This window comes from Anser cygnoides, chromosome 2 (assembly GCF_040182565.1).
Source record: "Anser cygnoides isolate HZ-2024a breed goose chromosome 2, Taihu_goose_T2T_genome, whole genome shotgun sequence".
NCBI classification, from domain to species: Eukaryota; Metazoa; Chordata; class Aves; order Anseriformes; family Anatidae; genus Anser; species Anser cygnoides.
This window is the reverse complement of record NC_089874.1, coordinates 44230590-44248857: the sequence shown is the minus strand read 5'-3', so window position 1 is coordinate 44248857 and position 18268 is coordinate 44230590. Positions and strand designations below refer to the sequence as shown.

Genomic DNA, 18268 nt, shown 5'->3' with positions numbered 1-18268 from the left:
CTCACTTGTCATGTTGCAAATCTATCTTATAATTTAAGAACACTTCCCTTTTGTCTTTAAATATTAACAGCACCCAAAGTTAACTTCTTCCTCATAAGATTACAAATTTGGGAAACATCAAGCTGCTTTTGTTACCCAAATTCACTCTCTCTGGTACTCCATACAATATTACAACTGTAGGAGGAAGAACATTAAGCTCCAGGTGCTTGACATGATCTACTGCTTTAGTTGGTCTACAGTAAGTGAAGAAGTGACCCCTAACTTTCTTTCCCTGTTCCAAACTGTTAAACACTATTCTTGTAAACAGGCTCCTAACTTTCTTTCTTTTGCCACTAAATCTACGCTAATTAAGTCTCCCATGCCCAGTTTTCCACTAGAGGTGATCAGCTCTGTGTTCTTTAGGTATAATTTGTTACCAGTAAGGTAGACACAGAAAACTGCAGAATTGCTATGAAGCAAGCTGTTCTTCCTGCTTTCACTATGCTTTAATACCTGGAACTATAGGGCAACACATACACAACCAAAGGCATTTTGGACCCCACACTCTCTAAACTTCGATGTTGCGTCTGTGAAATTGGTGCATAAGTAAATCTACAAAACTGCTGTGAATAGCTTTTTTAAGTTTCAGAAAGAATCATAGAATGGCTAGGGTTGGAAGGGGGCTTAAAGTTTAATTCCTATGTTCAAAGACAAAATATATTTCATAACTACAATCTTATTGCTCTAAGATTGCTATACAATCTTACAATTTCATAACTACAAAATAAGGAATTTGCAAATCCACTTACCCCCTTATTGGCAGCAATGCAGCATTCAGCTATCCTCAGCCAAAGGCGAGGGTTTGAGTGATAAACCTGGACTGCCTCAATCAGGCATTCAAAGGCAGCTAAAGGCCTCCCAATATGCAGGAGCTGAATTCCACAGTTGTAGAGCAACTCATACCGTTTGTTGGTCAGCAGCGTACACATGGGCCTCCCTGAAAATTTTTTACCTGCAGAAAAAGATATATAATATTGGCTGTGCAGCTCAGGAGAGCTGATACTGTGACCTCCTGTAGTGCAGGACAAGAGGGAAAAGTAGGAGGGAGCCTGTGGGAAACACCCAAAAAATAGAAACAAAAACACACACAAAAAAAACTTAATTACAGAATTCACCAGCCTCCCTCTGTAAAAAAAATAAATAAATCTTTCCACATCAAAGCTGATACTCAAGACAAATTCATCATATCAATAAAGGCTGAAGAAATTAAATGCTAACCACTTAGGTACCTTGTAAATTTTAGGTAATATTATTGAATTCCAGACTTATGAGAATACACGTCTTTGTTATTCTTACAAATTCCAGAAGAAATCCACTTTGCTATTAACAAACATAAAACATTTTCTGTCTTCACACTGGTATCTAAGACTGCACTAAAAAGGTAGGGGGAAACAGCAGAAATAATAAAATGTGTGATAGGAACTAGATTATAACGTAAACAAGAAATGAGCAGGCTATCACTTCATCACAGTATCATTTGGAAGAGAAAAGATTAAGTATTACTAATCAAAGCAAGAAACTTTACAGTATTCATTTTCTATCTGCTGTTAGCAGGACCACAAGTAACGTAGTCTTTAGTGATGTATACCATGCCACAGAAACTTTGGTTTTGTCAGATCTCCGTGACTGATAGTCAAAGACTAAAAATAAGATAGAAATAATTGCCCCACAGATTCACAGATTCACAGATTTCTCTAGGTTGGAAGAGACCTCAAGATCATCGAGTCCAACCTCTGACCTAACACTAAGTACTCCACTAAACCATATCCCTAAGCTCTACATCTAAACGTCTTTTAAAGACCTCCAGGGATGGTGACTCCACCACCTCCCTGGGCAGCCCGTTCCAATGCTTAATAACCCTTTCGGTAAAGAAGTACTTCCTAACATCCAACCTAAAACTCCCCTGTCGCAACTTTAGCCCATTCCCCCTCGTCCTGTCACTAGGCACGTGGGAGAATAGACCAACCCCCACCTCTCTACAGCCTCCTTTCAGGTAACTGTAGAGAGCGATGAGGTCGCCCCTGAGCCTCCTCTTCTCCAGGCTGAACAAGCCCAGCTCCCTCAGCCGCTCCTCGTAAGACTTGTTCTCCAGACCCCTCACCAGCTTGGTCGCCCTTCTCTGGACTCGCTCGAGCACGTCCATGTCCTTCCTGTAGCGAGGGGCCCAAAACTGAACACAGTACTCGAGGTGCGGCCTCACCAGAGCCGAGTACAGGGGCACAATCACTTCCCTCGACCTGCTGGCCACACTGCTTCTTATACAGGCCAGGATGCTGTTGGCCTTCTTGGCCACCTGAGCACACTGCTGGCTCATATTCAGCCGACTATCCACCAATACTCCCAGGTCCTTCTCGGCCAGGCAGCTTTCCAGCCACTCATCTCCCAGCCTGTAGCTCTGCTTGGGGTTGTTGCAGCCCAGGTGCAGGACCCGGCACTTGGCCTTGTTGAACTTAGCCCCAGCCCCACAGCATGCTAAAGAAAACAAGAAAAATGAACACACTTCAAAAGAGATGGAACAGGAATTTTGGTGGCAATTAATGAAAGCTTTTATTTTCTTCATTTTCCCATCTCTTTTCCACCATCTGTTTTCATCTCTTACAAGTCTTACCTGGATCTGAGCTACCTGTTCCTAGCTGCGCACACGCATTATCATTTTCTTGTAAGGCTTTTTTGAAGTAAAAAATTCCTAAATTGTGCTTTCCCATTGCAAAGTGGATGCAGCCAAGATTGTTCCAGAACATGCACCTTAAGCATTCACCTGAAAGAAGAGCAAAAGACTGTTTTCATAAACTGAAAAACATCACCGAACCCACAAAACATTTCTACCACTCATGCATCGGTATTATTACGGTAGCTTATTAAATATGTTCTTCAGCAAGATGTTCAAGGATTATGCAGTTATGTCCCTGTCTCAAGTATTGTAATAACCTGCATTTCTGTGTATCATTCTACTTCTCTGGGAAAGTTCACCCAAACTGACCTACAAGTAAGCAGCCAGAGACCTTCAGATCTTATGCATCATGTTTCAGGACACCCAGGTATAAAGCCAATTTGACAAACTGCAAGTTGAAGTAAGTTTATCTGATTTTTTTCAGTGTTTAGTGTATATAAACACTTCTAGTTTTTTTTTTCCCTAACAGATGGCTCTTGTAAAAAGGAAATTCTTTAATGGCGTTATCTACCTACATTTTACAAAATAAACAAACATGTTAAGCTAACCTTACAAGCAGGAAATGCGCTCTCCTTCCTAAATAGATCATGTTGACATAACACTGTAAGAAGCTCCTTCTACACAATAAAGGACAGAAAAATAAACTTTTGACTTATCTGCTGGTAACTGAAGCTTTAGTGTGTTACTATTGTTAAAAAAAAAAAAAAGAAAAGAGAAACCCACACCACTACAAATCAAAACAACGAAAACCCAGGTAATTTCCAAACAAACAAATTAACCTGACATTATTTTAACCATAATTTTGGGAGACTTAAGTGAACATTACACTGTTGCTTACACAAAATAGTAATTTTAAAATATATTTATATTTTTAATAAAATGCTGAACTATAGAAAATACTTTAAGCATAAAAATTGCCAAAAAATAAGTTACAGCGAATGTCAAAGTTTCAAAATGTAATGCCAGAATAGGCATTACTGCAAATATTTTGTATGTTTTCTAAATCATGAAACTTATCTGAAAATACAGAACTTTCTTAAAAACTTTAGTCCTATGATAAACCCAGGGCCAATTCTGCGACTTCTATCGTCTAATTGCAACCTATGCAACAACATTTCATACATAATTTCTTGTGCTATAAGGGCTTTTAAGAGTACTATCACAAAAACAGCACTGACCCAGCAAGTGGAAGTAAAGATGTTTAGTAGCTTTATTAATAGCTTTAGGTTAAGTATTTTTTGAAACCGTCACTCTCTATTAATATAAGACAGCTTTCTCTCTATTTTTTAACAGATGACATCTAAAAATCTCAAACATATTTAAGTCAGTATACAGTGTGTGTATGCATACAATGTATGTATTTCTATTATACAAATAACTCTATATCTAAGAGCATACACATGCCTTCTGTGCATGTATACACAGACATACTTTCTAGATATAAAAGTAACTTGAAATGGCATTCAACAGAAGCCAAACCTTAACACTTCATGAAACATTTGATTTTTCCCCATGATAATCATCATAACTGCTATAATTTCATATTTGGGTACAATCTAAAAATCTCATTTCTAGATCTAGAATGTTGCCTTTTGTTTTATGTCTTGATTTACAGAACTGAATATAAGCCTTGCAAACATTACATTTACAGCTTCAAAAATTCTTAGATAAATAATACATGATGCATAGATACATAATCCAGTGACTAAATGAACATTTGATGAAAACCACAACAGCATTAAGTGCAGAAGCACAACAATATAGTTGAAAACATACCTAGGATATAAACCCATGACATTTAGGGTCTACCTCTAAGTAACTATTAATATGCTTAAAATTAATATCAACAAGTAGTCCTATTTGTACCACACATTTAAGTACTTGCAGAATGAAGTTTTTTTATTTTATTTTACCTGTTTTCATGAAGCCTGGATGTTCAGCAATGTTTGCACTGTTTAAAAGTTTGACTGCTTTACGGTAATTGCCCCTCAAATATTCAAAATTACTCTTAAGAAAGAGAGAAGGAGCTGACTGTGAAGGAGAAAACAATAGTTAATTATCTCATTTTATGATTTCTACTACTAATGTTAAATCACTCCACAATCAGCTTGCCCCTGCTGCCATTTTAAGGAGAGATGGGCTTAGGCCATACCGATTTCATGAAGTAGCATTTCTTTGTTGAACACTTACCTCTCCTGAACTACAAATCTATACAGATTTTTTGTTGTTACTGCTCTAAAACCAAACGTTATGCTACAGAACTCTGTCATGGCGATGGCCAAGTGCAGAGAATCTCCCTTTTAAGAGGATCTTTCTCCAGCCTGTCTTCTAGTACACTCCTCCCCATGCTTCCCTCCCTGCGGCGTTCAACAACTTCCTCCTGGGCTGTGATTTTCCTGGCCTGCCACAGACATCATGATCCAGAAAGATTTCTGTCAAACTAGCAGCTGTTGAGACTGGCAACAAAAGGGAAGTGCTCTCCTCCTACTCCCTGCTCCTCAGTTAATGTAGAATATATCTGGGATGTTGGACGTAATTCTGAGTTAAGAACTCCTACGTAAAAAAAGAAACTGCTTTCTAGCACGAAATAAGCCTCCAAAAAACTTCAAATACAAAAAAACAAGACACCGAGTACCCCAAAAATTAAGTTAAGTAGTTTAAATCAGTGACTTCAGATTTTATTTCCCATAGCATTTATAGTAAACTAAACCTTGTTTCCCATTGCTTAAATTATAAACCAAACTTGACCTGTTTATTATATAGTTTCACTTCTTTTCCTATCATTAAAAATAAACTGCAATTTTCTGAGCAACTGAAAACAATGCAAATAAGAAAATCCTACATTAATTACACTTATAGAAATGATTACAAGCCCAACTGACTATATACACTATTATTTCAGACATCCATCCTCAAGACGACTTTCCTTGTAAAACAAGTTAGTAAATTCAGCTTTAAAAGAGGGAACAGACCTAGATTACAGAAACAAGAACTTTAAGAATACTTACATTTCCAGCTGTATTCATAACAGACTTGATCTCCCTTTTGCATGCTTTTAGTGATTTCATCTGGATATAGGCTCTCACCTTATACTGTTAAAAAAATTAATTTTGTTAATTAAAAACAGTAACTTATACAGGTTCGCAAGATGAACCATAGCTAGAGATCTGTTACAAAACATTCTATATACATTTTAAAATTAGGCAGTAAAAAGCTGTTCAAAAAGCCCTTCCAAGGAAGAAATTCTATTCAGAGTACCAACAAGTTTATAGGCTTCACATTTACAAGAAGCAGAAGTGTGTTTTGTTCAATGGTCAACAGCAACTCTATATTCAAATGCCAAGATACTAGCAGTTAAAATGAGACTGATTAAAATAACTGAGCTTTTTAATTCCAGATATTTACCTGCTCAACTGACAATGCCAGTAAGCAAAATTTGATAGAGAAGCATTTTGTTTCTTCACATATTTCTCCACAGAACAGTACCATGAAATAAAACCTCAGCTGTTTTAGACTGTTTGCAAACTGATACAAAAATCAGCAGAGCTAATTGCAGTTTAACAAAACTATGATTAAGATGCAGGAACTAAAGTCGGGATTTTTGAGGTTAAGTCAGTTTCTCCTGTACATGGATCTTACTACAGGAGAGTTAGATAAATCTATTCTTTTGTTTTACAAGATGAAATTCATGGATGGTATCACAATTCATGCTTAACTAGATTTTATGCAGGTGGTACTCAATTTTAAGAAAGACTGAACTGATACTCTTGTATAAATCACATGTAGACACCTACCTGATGTATCTTAGATTTAGCAACTTCTATTAAAGCTCCACTTTCAGCTTTTTGATTAGAGGAGTCTTTATTTGTATTATTACCTGACTGAGCATCAAACAAACAAAAAAAAAGAGAAAGTGTTAATATTAATCACTCTTAACATTCAGTCTACAGATTCCTTCTTCAGCTATTTTTATCACTCATGAGGCAAAAAAGTTATTTAATAATAAAAAACACATATCCCACCAAATATTGAAACATGAGCTTTGTGATCAAAATCACAGAATGACCACACCAGCCTATGAAGCACGTAGTTCCATGTTAACAATAGTGTTATGCTGCTATGGCATTCAGACGTTTTAAGAATTCTCCTACCCAAAAGGACAATACGTACATTCTAGATTCTCTCTTTCATATTATCTCCAATAGAATTTTTATGTACTTTGAAATAAAATATAAGTATGACATCAATAGGAAAAGACAAAAAATGTCCTCTTTTCACTTCTAAGCCACTACTCATTCTATTATTTTTTCCAAAAGACACATACCAAAGATTTCATTTGAAATTTTACCTCATCCTTTCAGGAACTACATCAAACAGATGCTTGATTTCACATACTATGACACACTATGTCAATTCCTTTGACATTGATTTTCCTTTCAAACTTGGGGGTTTTACATGGTCATAATCCAAGACACATATGAAAAACTAAGTATAGTTGACACCAAAGACAACCATCTTGCTATTGCAAGTCTCTGACTTCAGAGATGCCTCTTAGCTCCTTAACGGTAAGAGAAAACGGTGGAATGGAAGGAATAGGCAGCTGCTGTACACACTTAACTCCACTACTAAAACGTGGAAGTTGTCTGAAGTTACAGATGTTCTACCGGTTCTAAAATTCTGAACTACTTTAAAAGACTAATTTTGGATTCAGTAAAAACATACCTCTGATAAACAGGCAGCAGCATTCATGTGATTGTAAGCTTACCTCATTTTTTCCATTCTTGCTGTTATTATTGCCCTGTGAAATCATTTTTTCCAGAACAGCAAGCAGATGCAAGGCTTTCTCAGCTTGGTAAGTTAGCAGGTACAAGTCCACAAGCAAGAAGCACACAGCTTGTGCAAACTTCTCTTCTGTGCAAAGCAAAGAAGTAGAAATGACTTTACAATTATATAAGAAAAATGAAATGCAGACACCAACATACTGTGGATGTGCACATAAACACAAAAAAGGAATTCATTCAAATGACGTTAGTATGGAAGCAAAGGCTATAGACAGCTTAACATGTATTTAACATTTATAGACTTTGAGAATTGGTCTAAGTAAATCAGCACCAAAGATCCAATGTCTAAACAGATGAAGCCATATGCCTACACAGAATCCCATATTACTTAAGAGGATTCCATACATCTCTGCATTTCAGGCTTCACTGAGTAAGTTCCAAATAGGTATCCCAAGAACTGGCAGGAATCCAAAGAAAAACACCATCACTTACTAGATTTATTGAGATCCACACACAACATATACTTCAGACTTGTCACTTCATAAATACCTCTTAAAGTTGTCAAATATCCATTTCAGTTTCACTATTGCCCGCTAAATATCTCTGAAATACCTTCTGAACCCCAAACTCAAATGTTGCCCTTGATGTAAGTAAAACATATTCTTCATTCCTAAGTTTATCTTTTTTTTTTTTTTTAAATTAGGCAGATTTACAAATCACTTTTCTGATAACTACAGAAAGATCATTTACTCGTTACTGCATGAAGAAAACTCTTCTGTCTACACACCGAAAGGCTCTATAAACTGGTACAGCTTCTCTCCAACTGATATAGCTTCAGTATACTGACGCAGATGGTACAAAATAACAGCTTGATTGTAATAAAGCATACTATTTTCAACATCATCTAAACCATCCATTTCTTCAACAGCAGAGTGAACCTGTAAAAAAAAAAACAAAAAACACTTGTTTCATTGAACTTTCCATATTTATGATTTTAAAGTGTCAAATATTTTACTTAAAAGAATCCAAAGGTATTAATTCATCTGAAGATAGGTTAGAGTTACAAGCTAATAAACTTCACTGTTGTTCAACATATATGCAGTGAAAAATTTATATTGAAATAGAAAACCATCAGTTGAGTAGTAAAGTAACATTTCCACTTTTTATGTTATATGAGAGTAGTTAGACTTTCCGGCTAAAAAACTATCTATTCAAAGAATGTAGCAGTTCTTTCTACAGTTAACCTCTGAAACGCTTAAGGTCCAAATCAATTTCAACAGTAACTGAAAACTATAAAAGCAGTGTCCTAAATGATTAAAGAGACTCAAAGGTTTAAAAGTAATGTTACTTTTCTATTCATTTATCAAGTCAAGGGGAGAAGGGGCAGAACTTTTCTTTCTATTTCAATTGTGAAGATCCCATCACCATTAATAGTACTCAAATATCACCTTTCACATCAATATGTTTGCATTACCTGGTTCTTCAGCTGGTTAAGGGTTTGCCTCAAATTGTCTGTTGTAGTCTGGTTACTTTTACAGAACTCTGCAACAGCAGTATTCAGTGTTATTTTGTAGTCATCTTTGTTAATGTCTTGAAGGGTATTTAGGTGTTGCAAACAAGCATCATAATTTCCAGCCTAGAAATGGCACATATCAGAAAGGTATTAGAAGACAGTTTAGACTTTGTAAATTTTAATGAAAGTATCCTCTGTATAAGTCTACAAATGTATTTCCTTCATCAACAGGGAGTGAACTAAAGCTAAACAGCTACACACATACTTCATTTTTATTCAGGTTAATAGGTATGAGAAGCAAGGTAAAAAGTTGAGGTCGTAACAAAGCCTGAAAAAGAATTTTGTAGAGGAAGACAATGGATTAGTTAACGGTTATAAACAGATGTTTCTATGAAAATCATTATTCTGATACTTCATCATAGTAAGTTTCAAGATCATTTACTCTGTTTTCTTAATCTTTCCCCATCACGTGTACATTGAACAGCTTCAGCTCTTATCTAAGTCTCAACACATCCTTTTTACATTCATTCCAGAGGAAGTGAGGAAAATTATGATTTAGTCTGTTGAAGTCTGCTTAAGACAGGTTGGCAAAAGAGGGGAGGGTCACTTTCCCAGGACAGGTTTATATATATATAAACACGTACACATTTTAGCTGTTCAATGAATTATTCAAACATTTGGGGACCTACACATGCTTAAGAGAAACCATGACCCAAGCATAACGCTCCTGAGATGTGATTTAATGAAGACATTCCTTTCTTTGACCTCAGGAATAGGCAAATTATTTTTAAGTGCTTCAGAAACACCTGATCTATTTCAGTTTTAGTCTTTCCTGTCTTTTAAGTCTCCTTTGGGCAGTAAGAGTTTAGTCATATTGAGTAGTGAAAGAACTCCAGAGTCTTTCAACTAAGTCAAGCCTAAATAATTCTTTGCTTTCTAACGTTTGACTGATATGCACAAATAATCCCCTTCACCTCTTCCAGATCAGGTCAGCTTCCAATCTGGTCAGTCAGATACATAGAATCATTTCCAGCTTTGTTAACATTTCACAATCCCAAACTGTATTTTGAGTACCACCACCACTCCCCACTGACACTTTCTCCTCCTTTTCTAAGTGCTGTTCCACTGAGCTTCTTCCGCGCGCCTAACTCCCTCTGCTGAGGAAACCTACACTGCAGAGAAATCTCCCGTGGGCCTTCAGGAGAAGCCCAGCCTTTCGTTCTTCTTGCGAAAGCGGCCATTCTGCAGCTACTCTTAAGAGAAGCACCCCGTCCCTTCGCTCTACTATGATAGCATCGTTATACAATTTGTGGATAGACGTAGCAGAACAATGACACAAAATATTTCCACAACTCTGTATCAACACCATGGACTTCCTATTGAGGAGATACATAAACATAGGAATTTACAACTCAACTGCTGGCATGCTCTGTAAGTGGGACAGTCACCTCCCAACGGTTTTCTTCATGTGTTCACACTCAGAGCTTCAACAGGAGTTGCTTTCAGATCACAGCCACAAGGCTTCTAAACATGCTTTGACTAAACACCTTGCACCTTTAAATGCTCAGCTTATTTTGTGGTGTTTTTTCTCAGCCACTAGTCCTTTTACTCTACTCCATTAGATAGGATCTAGAATATACTATACATGTATTTTATAGTAATTCTCTCAAGACAGAAATTGCAAGTGCAACATGATAACGTAGCATGCAAGACAGTCCACAAGGATATGCAGAGCAACTCAATACAAAGTAAAACTGACAAACAAGGCACATTATTAATTCTGCTCCCACCTGCCACCTCCTCAGAGCATTGCAGACTTAGAGAGCTCTTAAAGCAAGAGAAAGATCATGAGATAAACAAGGTGCATTGGACCAGTATAAGACCAAAGATGAAGCTGTCAACAGATCAAGAGTATTTTAGGTATCTGTAGTTAAGCTGGAAAACAGGAAACCCTTTCCTATACCTTCAGTTCTCAGGATCAAAAGTCAAACAGCAAAAAAGTATTGAAAAAGAAAAATTGAGCAACAAACTCGAGACACCAGCTGTAGTCAGTTTAAGGACCAACTACACGCACTTGATGAAGCAAAAAAAAAAAAGGAAAAATAAAAGTAATGTTGAATAAAACACACAAGCAGGAATCTCAGAAAGCAGTATTTAACTTTTTACCTGAAATCTATTTAAAATATCCAAAACTAAACTATGTAAGTCAATGTAGAGATAAAGACACAACAATTACGAGAAAAAGCAATTACTCTTCCTGTCACCTGCTACACTAAATAAAATCAGGAGGCAACACAAAGAAAGAAGCAAAATGAAAGACCTGGTACCTGCATTTTAACACACAAAAGAAATCTTCCAAAAGGCACAAGTCACATATTTAATACTGCCTAGAGGTATCACGTGTTGAATGTTTTAATGTAAAGAAAGGAAATAGCATGCAACCTTTTTAGAATGTAGCAAGATGCCTAAAATGACCCAGATTTGTTTGGTTGTTGTTTTTTAAATACACTTGGTTCCTTTAAATCCTTTAACAACATTTTTAGCTTGAAGTCATTAATTCTTCCTGTATGTCCAATGCTGATACAGGGTAGCAGCCTGCTTCTAATTAACTCATCATATATCTTTTGTGGCTACTAAATTTTGAGAATCAAGATTAAACATGCACTTGCACACTTCATTCAAGTGTGTCCCCCCGCCTGTCTTACATTGTAACAGAACGAGAACTGGCTTATAACACAACCAATGCCCCTTTTGTTATAATAGCTTGTTAATACATTTGCAGCTGTGCTAAAAAAAAAAAGGAACAACAATTATATAAGCCAGTTTAGCAGTTACGTGGTAAGTTAGAAGGATGGGTTTGACTTTGTCTTACCAGAAAAGCTTGTAGTGCACTGCTCGACAGCTCCTTTTCCTGATCAGTAATCCCTGAAGTACCCGCTCCTTCATGTTTCTCAGTACCTTGATCTGTAAAGTGGACAGACGATTACAGAAAAGTTTGCAAATGTGATAAAAGCTATTCAGCCTACAAACATTGTTTCTGCCAGTTCTCAAGATCCACCTGCCAGCAGGAATAATATTCCAAATAACCGCAGCACTCTGTCCCTACTTCACTAAAACATCTCCAGTTATTCAACGATCCTAAGTACATTACCGCGCTCTCAATCAATAACCAAAGTCCTGCAAGCTAACTGGATATGCACACATTTTAGATTTATCTTAAAAGCTGCAACCAGACACTAGAAACAGACTGTATTTACATAAAAGTTTGCAGGGAAGATTACATACCATAAAATAAGTACCCCACTGCATTAGTCAAAAAACCCATGCATCCCGTATACCGCCTCCTACATAGCAAGGAAGGGATGTTTTCTGGGAAGAACATTAAAAAATAAAGGAACACGCAGCATCATTTACCCAGCTCCCTGCTTTTGAACAACGTCTCCTTAAAAGAAAGGCTGCAATCAAACCACCATGGTTAATATTCATCAACAGACCTAGTATTTATTTTTTAAACTTTTTATACTTTTGCACTCTTCAATAAGCCCACCCTATCAAATGCTATCCAGTGATTATACAGCAAGATGCCATAAGCAAATGCTGCCCATATGCTTCATCAGCTTCAGTCCTGATCTCGCAGGTCTTTCACTGACCCATGTCTCTTCCAAGGTGAGCAGCCATAGTTTAATTTGCATCTTCCTCACACTTTTTTTCCCCCAGCACCTTCTCCAGTTCTACTATATCTTTTCCGGATCAAGACGAGAAGAACAGCAGGTAGCATTTATGATGGTGGCCTCTCTGAGCACTTACATAATAGTTTTCATTTTATATGGTCTTCAATTTCTTTTATACAGAATTTCTAACGTGTTTTTACCTTTTGGTCACTGCTGAGCTTACTGTTCAGGAAGGAGTCTCGCTGAACTCTTTTGACATCATGTAATTAAGAGTTCAGTGAAGTTGCACTGAACTACAGCACAGATGTTCCATGTTAGAGCAGCTGAAAATAACAGCCAATCCCTGCCTTTTACTGAACATAAACTGCTGGAGGAAAAAAAATAAAACAATCACCAGCACCACACCAGAGCAGCTTGTATCTAGAAGCAATACTTCTAGAAGTATTTCCTATGTTTCAGCACGAGTTAAGTAATTTAATGTTTTTGAAGCAAAGATTATAAACCTGCAATGGTTTCCACTTTTGCAGACAATTCTTGAATTTCACAGCAGGAGCTTTGCTCTAACCTACATTTTCCATTTTAGTAGGGTAGGTGGGCACTGTATATTCAACGTCTTCTTTCTCTCCCTAGATTTAAAGGGGGTAATGCAAACTCTGCTAACTTTATTCTTACATCAAACAAATGATGCTCACTTCCCTGTGAGCTCCACTGCAAAATCCATTCCCCCTCATCACCAGTGTACCTAGATCATCTGCTACTGACCAACCATGAAACCGTAAATGTTTATGGACAACGACAGTAAGGGTTAACCAGACCTCCGAATATTCATCAGGTGACATCCAGGGTAGGAATAAAACAGAGTTAAAAATTGATTCATGGTTTGCGCTTGTTGCTGGGAGGACAGCAAGATCCCTTCCATTGTCCCATACAACAATACATTTCCGCAAGAACCGTGTCCTTCATCCTGCATCAAGATGCCAGAGAAGATATTAAAATCTCAACAATCTTTCACCAGCTGGTTACAAAGCAACCTACCGTGATTTGGACAAAATTTGGGGTTCAGCAATTTCAGCACTCAGGAGGGACGGATCCTTAGGGTGTTACAGAACTATACACACCTGCTACAAAATCAACTGCACATTATGCAGCTATTGATGCCACTTGTGCTGCCTCTTCCTTAGAAAGGAAAGGCAGAACAGAAAATAGAAAGTCAGAAAAGCCCAGGAAACTTTTGGCATGCCATGGTTTTCCCACAGCAAAAGAGAAAAGGAACAAGAAGCACTTCTCCTCAAGCTAAACATCTAAAGATCTAAACCCTTACAGCTGCGCAGCTGAACAAAAACCTATCGCCTTCCAAGGACCTTTAGAACAGCAGTGAATAAACAAACAGGTCTTACCCTCCAACTTTCATGCTAACAGATAGGTTATCTGCTTTACTTGCTCAGCAGGCCTTTAAGATCACGCTAGTACAAGTAACGACAATGCAGAGACTTGAGAAGCCAGAAGCTTTGAAGTTGATGAGACTCAGTCTGGTCAAGAGGTTCCTCATGTACAGGTTCACCTCTCAGGAGCGCCATCCAAACCAGCATTGCCCACTGCTACCATCCTATAAAAGCTTATCGAACAAAGATTTCCAGTGATAGTGGTCTTACAGAGGCCTGAATCCTTAAGTAAAATGTCTGAAGTGAAAGATAAACCACAGAGACCGCTAGCTGCCCAAGCACCACTTACTATGTTAGATGCTGCTTGGCACATCTCCTAGGGAAAAATCAGGACGGATCTACAAACGCATTTTACCATGCCTCTAAATCTGCTCATAGGTTAAAAAAAAAAAAAGAGAGAAAGAAAGAAAAGAAAGCAGAGACTATTCTCAACGAAAGCGGGGCTGTTCCTTCTAAAAAGTCACTTTTACAGATGTTTAGATGTAGAGCTTAGAGATATGGTTTAGTGGAGGACTTGTTAGTGTTAGGTCAGAGGTTGGAGTCGGTGATCTTGGAGGTCTCTTCCAACCTAGGTGATTCTGTGATTTATGGCCATAAACTGATGAAGCGCATCTACTACAACGCATTAAGGAAAGCAAGTTTGTGAAATCTGAACTGGAAGCTTATCGAGAAGGTCCAATACTGAAGTCCAGCCGGAGCAATTCACAGCACGGCTTTTTTATTTGAGAACACCACTTTGGCCACTCTTCACCCCTTTTGCCCAAATGCATTTAACACCCATTAAAGGGCCAGAGGCCCCTCTAACCCACTGCAACCCTACCGCCCCTGGTTAAAGAAGAATCTGTTACTCCAGCTGAGCACCACCAGAGGTACCTCGCCTAAAACCTGACTGGTGCAAGATACTAAAGCCCGCTACCCAGCGAGGGAGGGAATAAAGCACTCCTGCTCTCAAGGGTTGCAAGTGGCTACCGAGTACTTGCGAATAGCAGCATTCGCGTGGCACTGCTCGAGGAGCGTGAGGAGCACGCAGGCCGGTGACGGGCGCACCTCACGGCCTGCCCCCCCCCCGCCCGGCTCCTGCCCCCTCAGGCACCCTCGGAAGGACACCTGCCGCCCCGGCCGCAGCACCGCGCCGACCGTATCCCTCCGCCGCGGCGGCCCGGGCTCCCCCCGCACCCGCTCACCCGCGGCCTTGTCCGCCGCCATCCCCGCCGCCGCCGTGCGGTCCGTGGGGGGTTACCGGGCCGGGGCTGCCGAGGATGCCGCCGCTTCCCGCCGGGCGCCGCGCTGCCCCCGGGACTACTTTCCGCCGCCTGCGCCGCTCGGACCCTGCCCGCCCGCCCGCCGCCGCCCGGACCCTGCCCGCCCGCCGCCGCCGCCGCCGCCGCCGCTTCCGGGTTCCCGGCGAGCTCGCGACGTGCGGCCGTTGCTGGGGACCGTGCGTCTGACGTCAGGGCGCCGAAACGCTCCGCCTCGGGAGGGGCGGGGGAGCGGGGCGCGGTGATGGTGGCAGGGCGGCTCCCCGCCTCCGCGCGGCCGCCATCTTGTGGGGGGCTGCGGGGGGCGGGGGGTCCCGGCAGGCAGTCATAGAGCCATGAAGGTTGGAAAAGACCTCCGAGATCAGCTGGTCCAACCACCCCACTACCACAAATGTCACCACTAAACAATGTCCCCAAGCACAACGTCCAACCTTTACTTGAACACCCCCAGGGACGGTGACTCCACCACCTCCCTGGGCAACCCGTCCCAGTGCCTGACTGCTCTTTCTGAGAAGAAATGTCTCCTCATTGCCAACCTGAACCTCCCCTGGTGCAACTTGAGGCCATTCCCTCCAGGCCTATCACTAGTTCACATCCATGAGAAGAGGCCGACCCCCATCTCCCAAGGAGTTTTACACACACTTTTCACACCTTTTATGACCTGGTTCCTGATGTTTACTCTCTCCCTTGGTTCCTCGTTGGCCAAGTACTACTGGTTCACAACCTGTCCGACACTTGCTGCTAGCGTACCTTGAATTTCAGTTTGGTTTTGCATTAATCACTTCAAAATATTTACTAGTTTGTGTGGATTATCTACCTGGCTACCTGAAGTGCTGTTGGTTTGCTTATCGCCGTATCAAATGCACATAAAATAAAATGAAAGGTTGTGGGTTGAGATAGAGACAGTTTATTATGACAGAAAGGAAAACAATAATAATAATAATAATAGTACTACTAATAATAATGTGTACAAATCAAGTGATGTACGATGCAATTGCTCACCACCTGCTGACCGATGCCCAGCCTATCCCCGAGCAGCCAGTCCCCCCACTCCAGCCAGACCCCCATATAATTGTTCAGCATGACCCCATATGGTATAGAATACTCCTTTGGCCAGTTTGGGTCAGCTGTCCCGGGTCTGTCCCCTCCCAGCTCCTGTTGCACCCCCTGCCTGCCCGCTGGCAGGACAGTGTGAGAAGGCCTTGGCTTAGTGCTCTGCAACAATTAAAACATCAGCATGTTATCAACACTCTTCTCATCCTAAATCCAAAACACAGCACCCTACCAGCTACTAGGAGGAAAATTAACTGTATCCTAGCCAAAACCAGGACCGAGGGCTACATAGATGATCAGAGGGCTGGAGCACCTCTCATATGAAGAAAGGCTGAAAGAGCTGGAGATATTCAGCCTACAGAAGAGAAGGCTCTGGGGAGACCTCACTGTGGCCTTTCAATACTTAAAGAGATCTTATAAAAAGGATGGAGAAGGACTCTTTACTCGGGTACATAATGATAGGGCAAGGGGGAATGGTCTTAAACTAAAAGAGGATAGATTTACATTAGACATTAGGAGGAAATTCTTCACACAGAGGGTGGTGAGGCACTGGCACAGGCTGCCCAGAGAAGCTGTGGATGCCCCATCCTTGGAGGTGTTCAAGGACAGGTTGGATGAGCCTTGGCCAACCTGATCTACTGGGTGGCATCCCTGCCTATGGCAGTCGGGTTGGAGTTAGATGTCTTTAAGGTCCTTTCCAACCCAAGCCATTCTGTGATTTCTATGATACAGGTCTCATTTCCCCAGGCAGTCCTCTCTTGGTACAATGCAATCATACGTTGCATCCCCTGGGAATCCTTGGTCCATCCCAATGGAAAGGGCACTACCTGGGCAGTCAGTCATCCTGAGGTGCAAGCATAGCAATTGCTACGGTTGAGACTCTGGATGGAATATTTGACCCATTCTATCCAGGCATTCACATCCCCATACCCTGTTTCAATTTCAAATGTTTGCCTGAGATCCTTTTTTATTTCTTTAACTGTGACAACTGCAGGACTTTGAAGAGGATCTCCGGTTTCCTTCTAGAGTCTCTGCCCATCTTGGGTGACTTTAGGGGACGATTCCCATAGAGCTATCCTAAACCTGACTGTTGGGTCTTTCCCAGTCACATCTGCTCCAAGACCAAAGGTACGGTTAATAAGGTCATCAGCCTTATTAATTGTTATAGTTATTGGATTACATTGTAGAGGCTGGCAGGTGGGCTGAGCAGTTCCTTTAAATATGCTAATTTGGCTCTTTAACCCTTCTAGGCTATTACGTGAGCTGGGTGTATACGTCCACCCTTTGTAAGTGGTCGTCCACCATACATTACTCCATCCTGGGCAAGGGGGGCCTTTAAACAATCCACTAGTCTTAGGTTCATGACAAAGATATTTGTTCTCACTGCTCAATCGCCGTTGGGCATTTAAGTTCCCACAAGTCAACACCTCACAAGCATCAAATGTGATGTTTTGTGGTAATTCATTCTTTGTCACATTTACCCATATCTTGACGGGATAACCCACTGCTCCTATTTCCCGATCAGCTCTTTGCCAAGTGGTTATTTGGCAGAAGTTCTCTCTAAGGCATATAGCCACCAGGATCAAGGCTAATAATTGGCCTTCCCCTATTGACATTTTTAAGCTATAAGTCTCAAATAATTATGCGTTGATTTACAGTTATGAGCTTCTACCCAGAGTCTATCATGAAGCCTTCCTTCTGATTTTGATCTTCAACGAGGCTTCTGTAGGCACAACTTCCCAGGTATTGGGATTGATGGGTGCCTTTACTCGTGTGTAATGAGTCCAGCCTTTCTCCACCATTCTTACAGCTGTTTCAGTAGTAAGTAGTATTTGGAAT

The 18268-nt window shown here is 40.3% G+C and overlaps 1 protein-coding gene across 1 annotated transcript in view; it reads right to left on the bottom strand.

The window, feature by feature from the left end:
- Window positions 1–15458, bottom strand: part of CNOT10 (CCR4-NOT transcription complex subunit 10) — a 32593-nt gene extending 17135 nt beyond the window's left edge. The window contains exons 1-10 of the mRNA XM_048077987.2: window positions 15302–15458; window positions 11877–11968; window positions 8966–9127; window positions 8279–8429; window positions 7476–7621; window positions 6505–6591; window positions 5719–5802; window positions 4624–4741; window positions 2648–2797; window positions 789–991 (exon numbers count right to left, since the gene is read on the bottom strand). Of these exons, the coding sequence (XP_047933944.1) occupies window positions 789–991; window positions 2648–2797; window positions 4624–4741; window positions 5719–5802; window positions 6505–6591; window positions 7476–7621; window positions 8279–8429; window positions 8966–9127; window positions 11877–11968; window positions 15302–15323 (1215 nt within the window). The 5' untranslated portion in view covers window positions 15324–15458. The remainder of the gene's footprint in view (window positions 1–788; window positions 992–2647; window positions 2798–4623; window positions 4742–5718; window positions 5803–6504; window positions 6592–7475; window positions 7622–8278; window positions 8430–8965; window positions 9128–11876; window positions 11969–15301) is intronic.
- Window positions 15459–18268: the final 2810 nt, after the last annotated feature.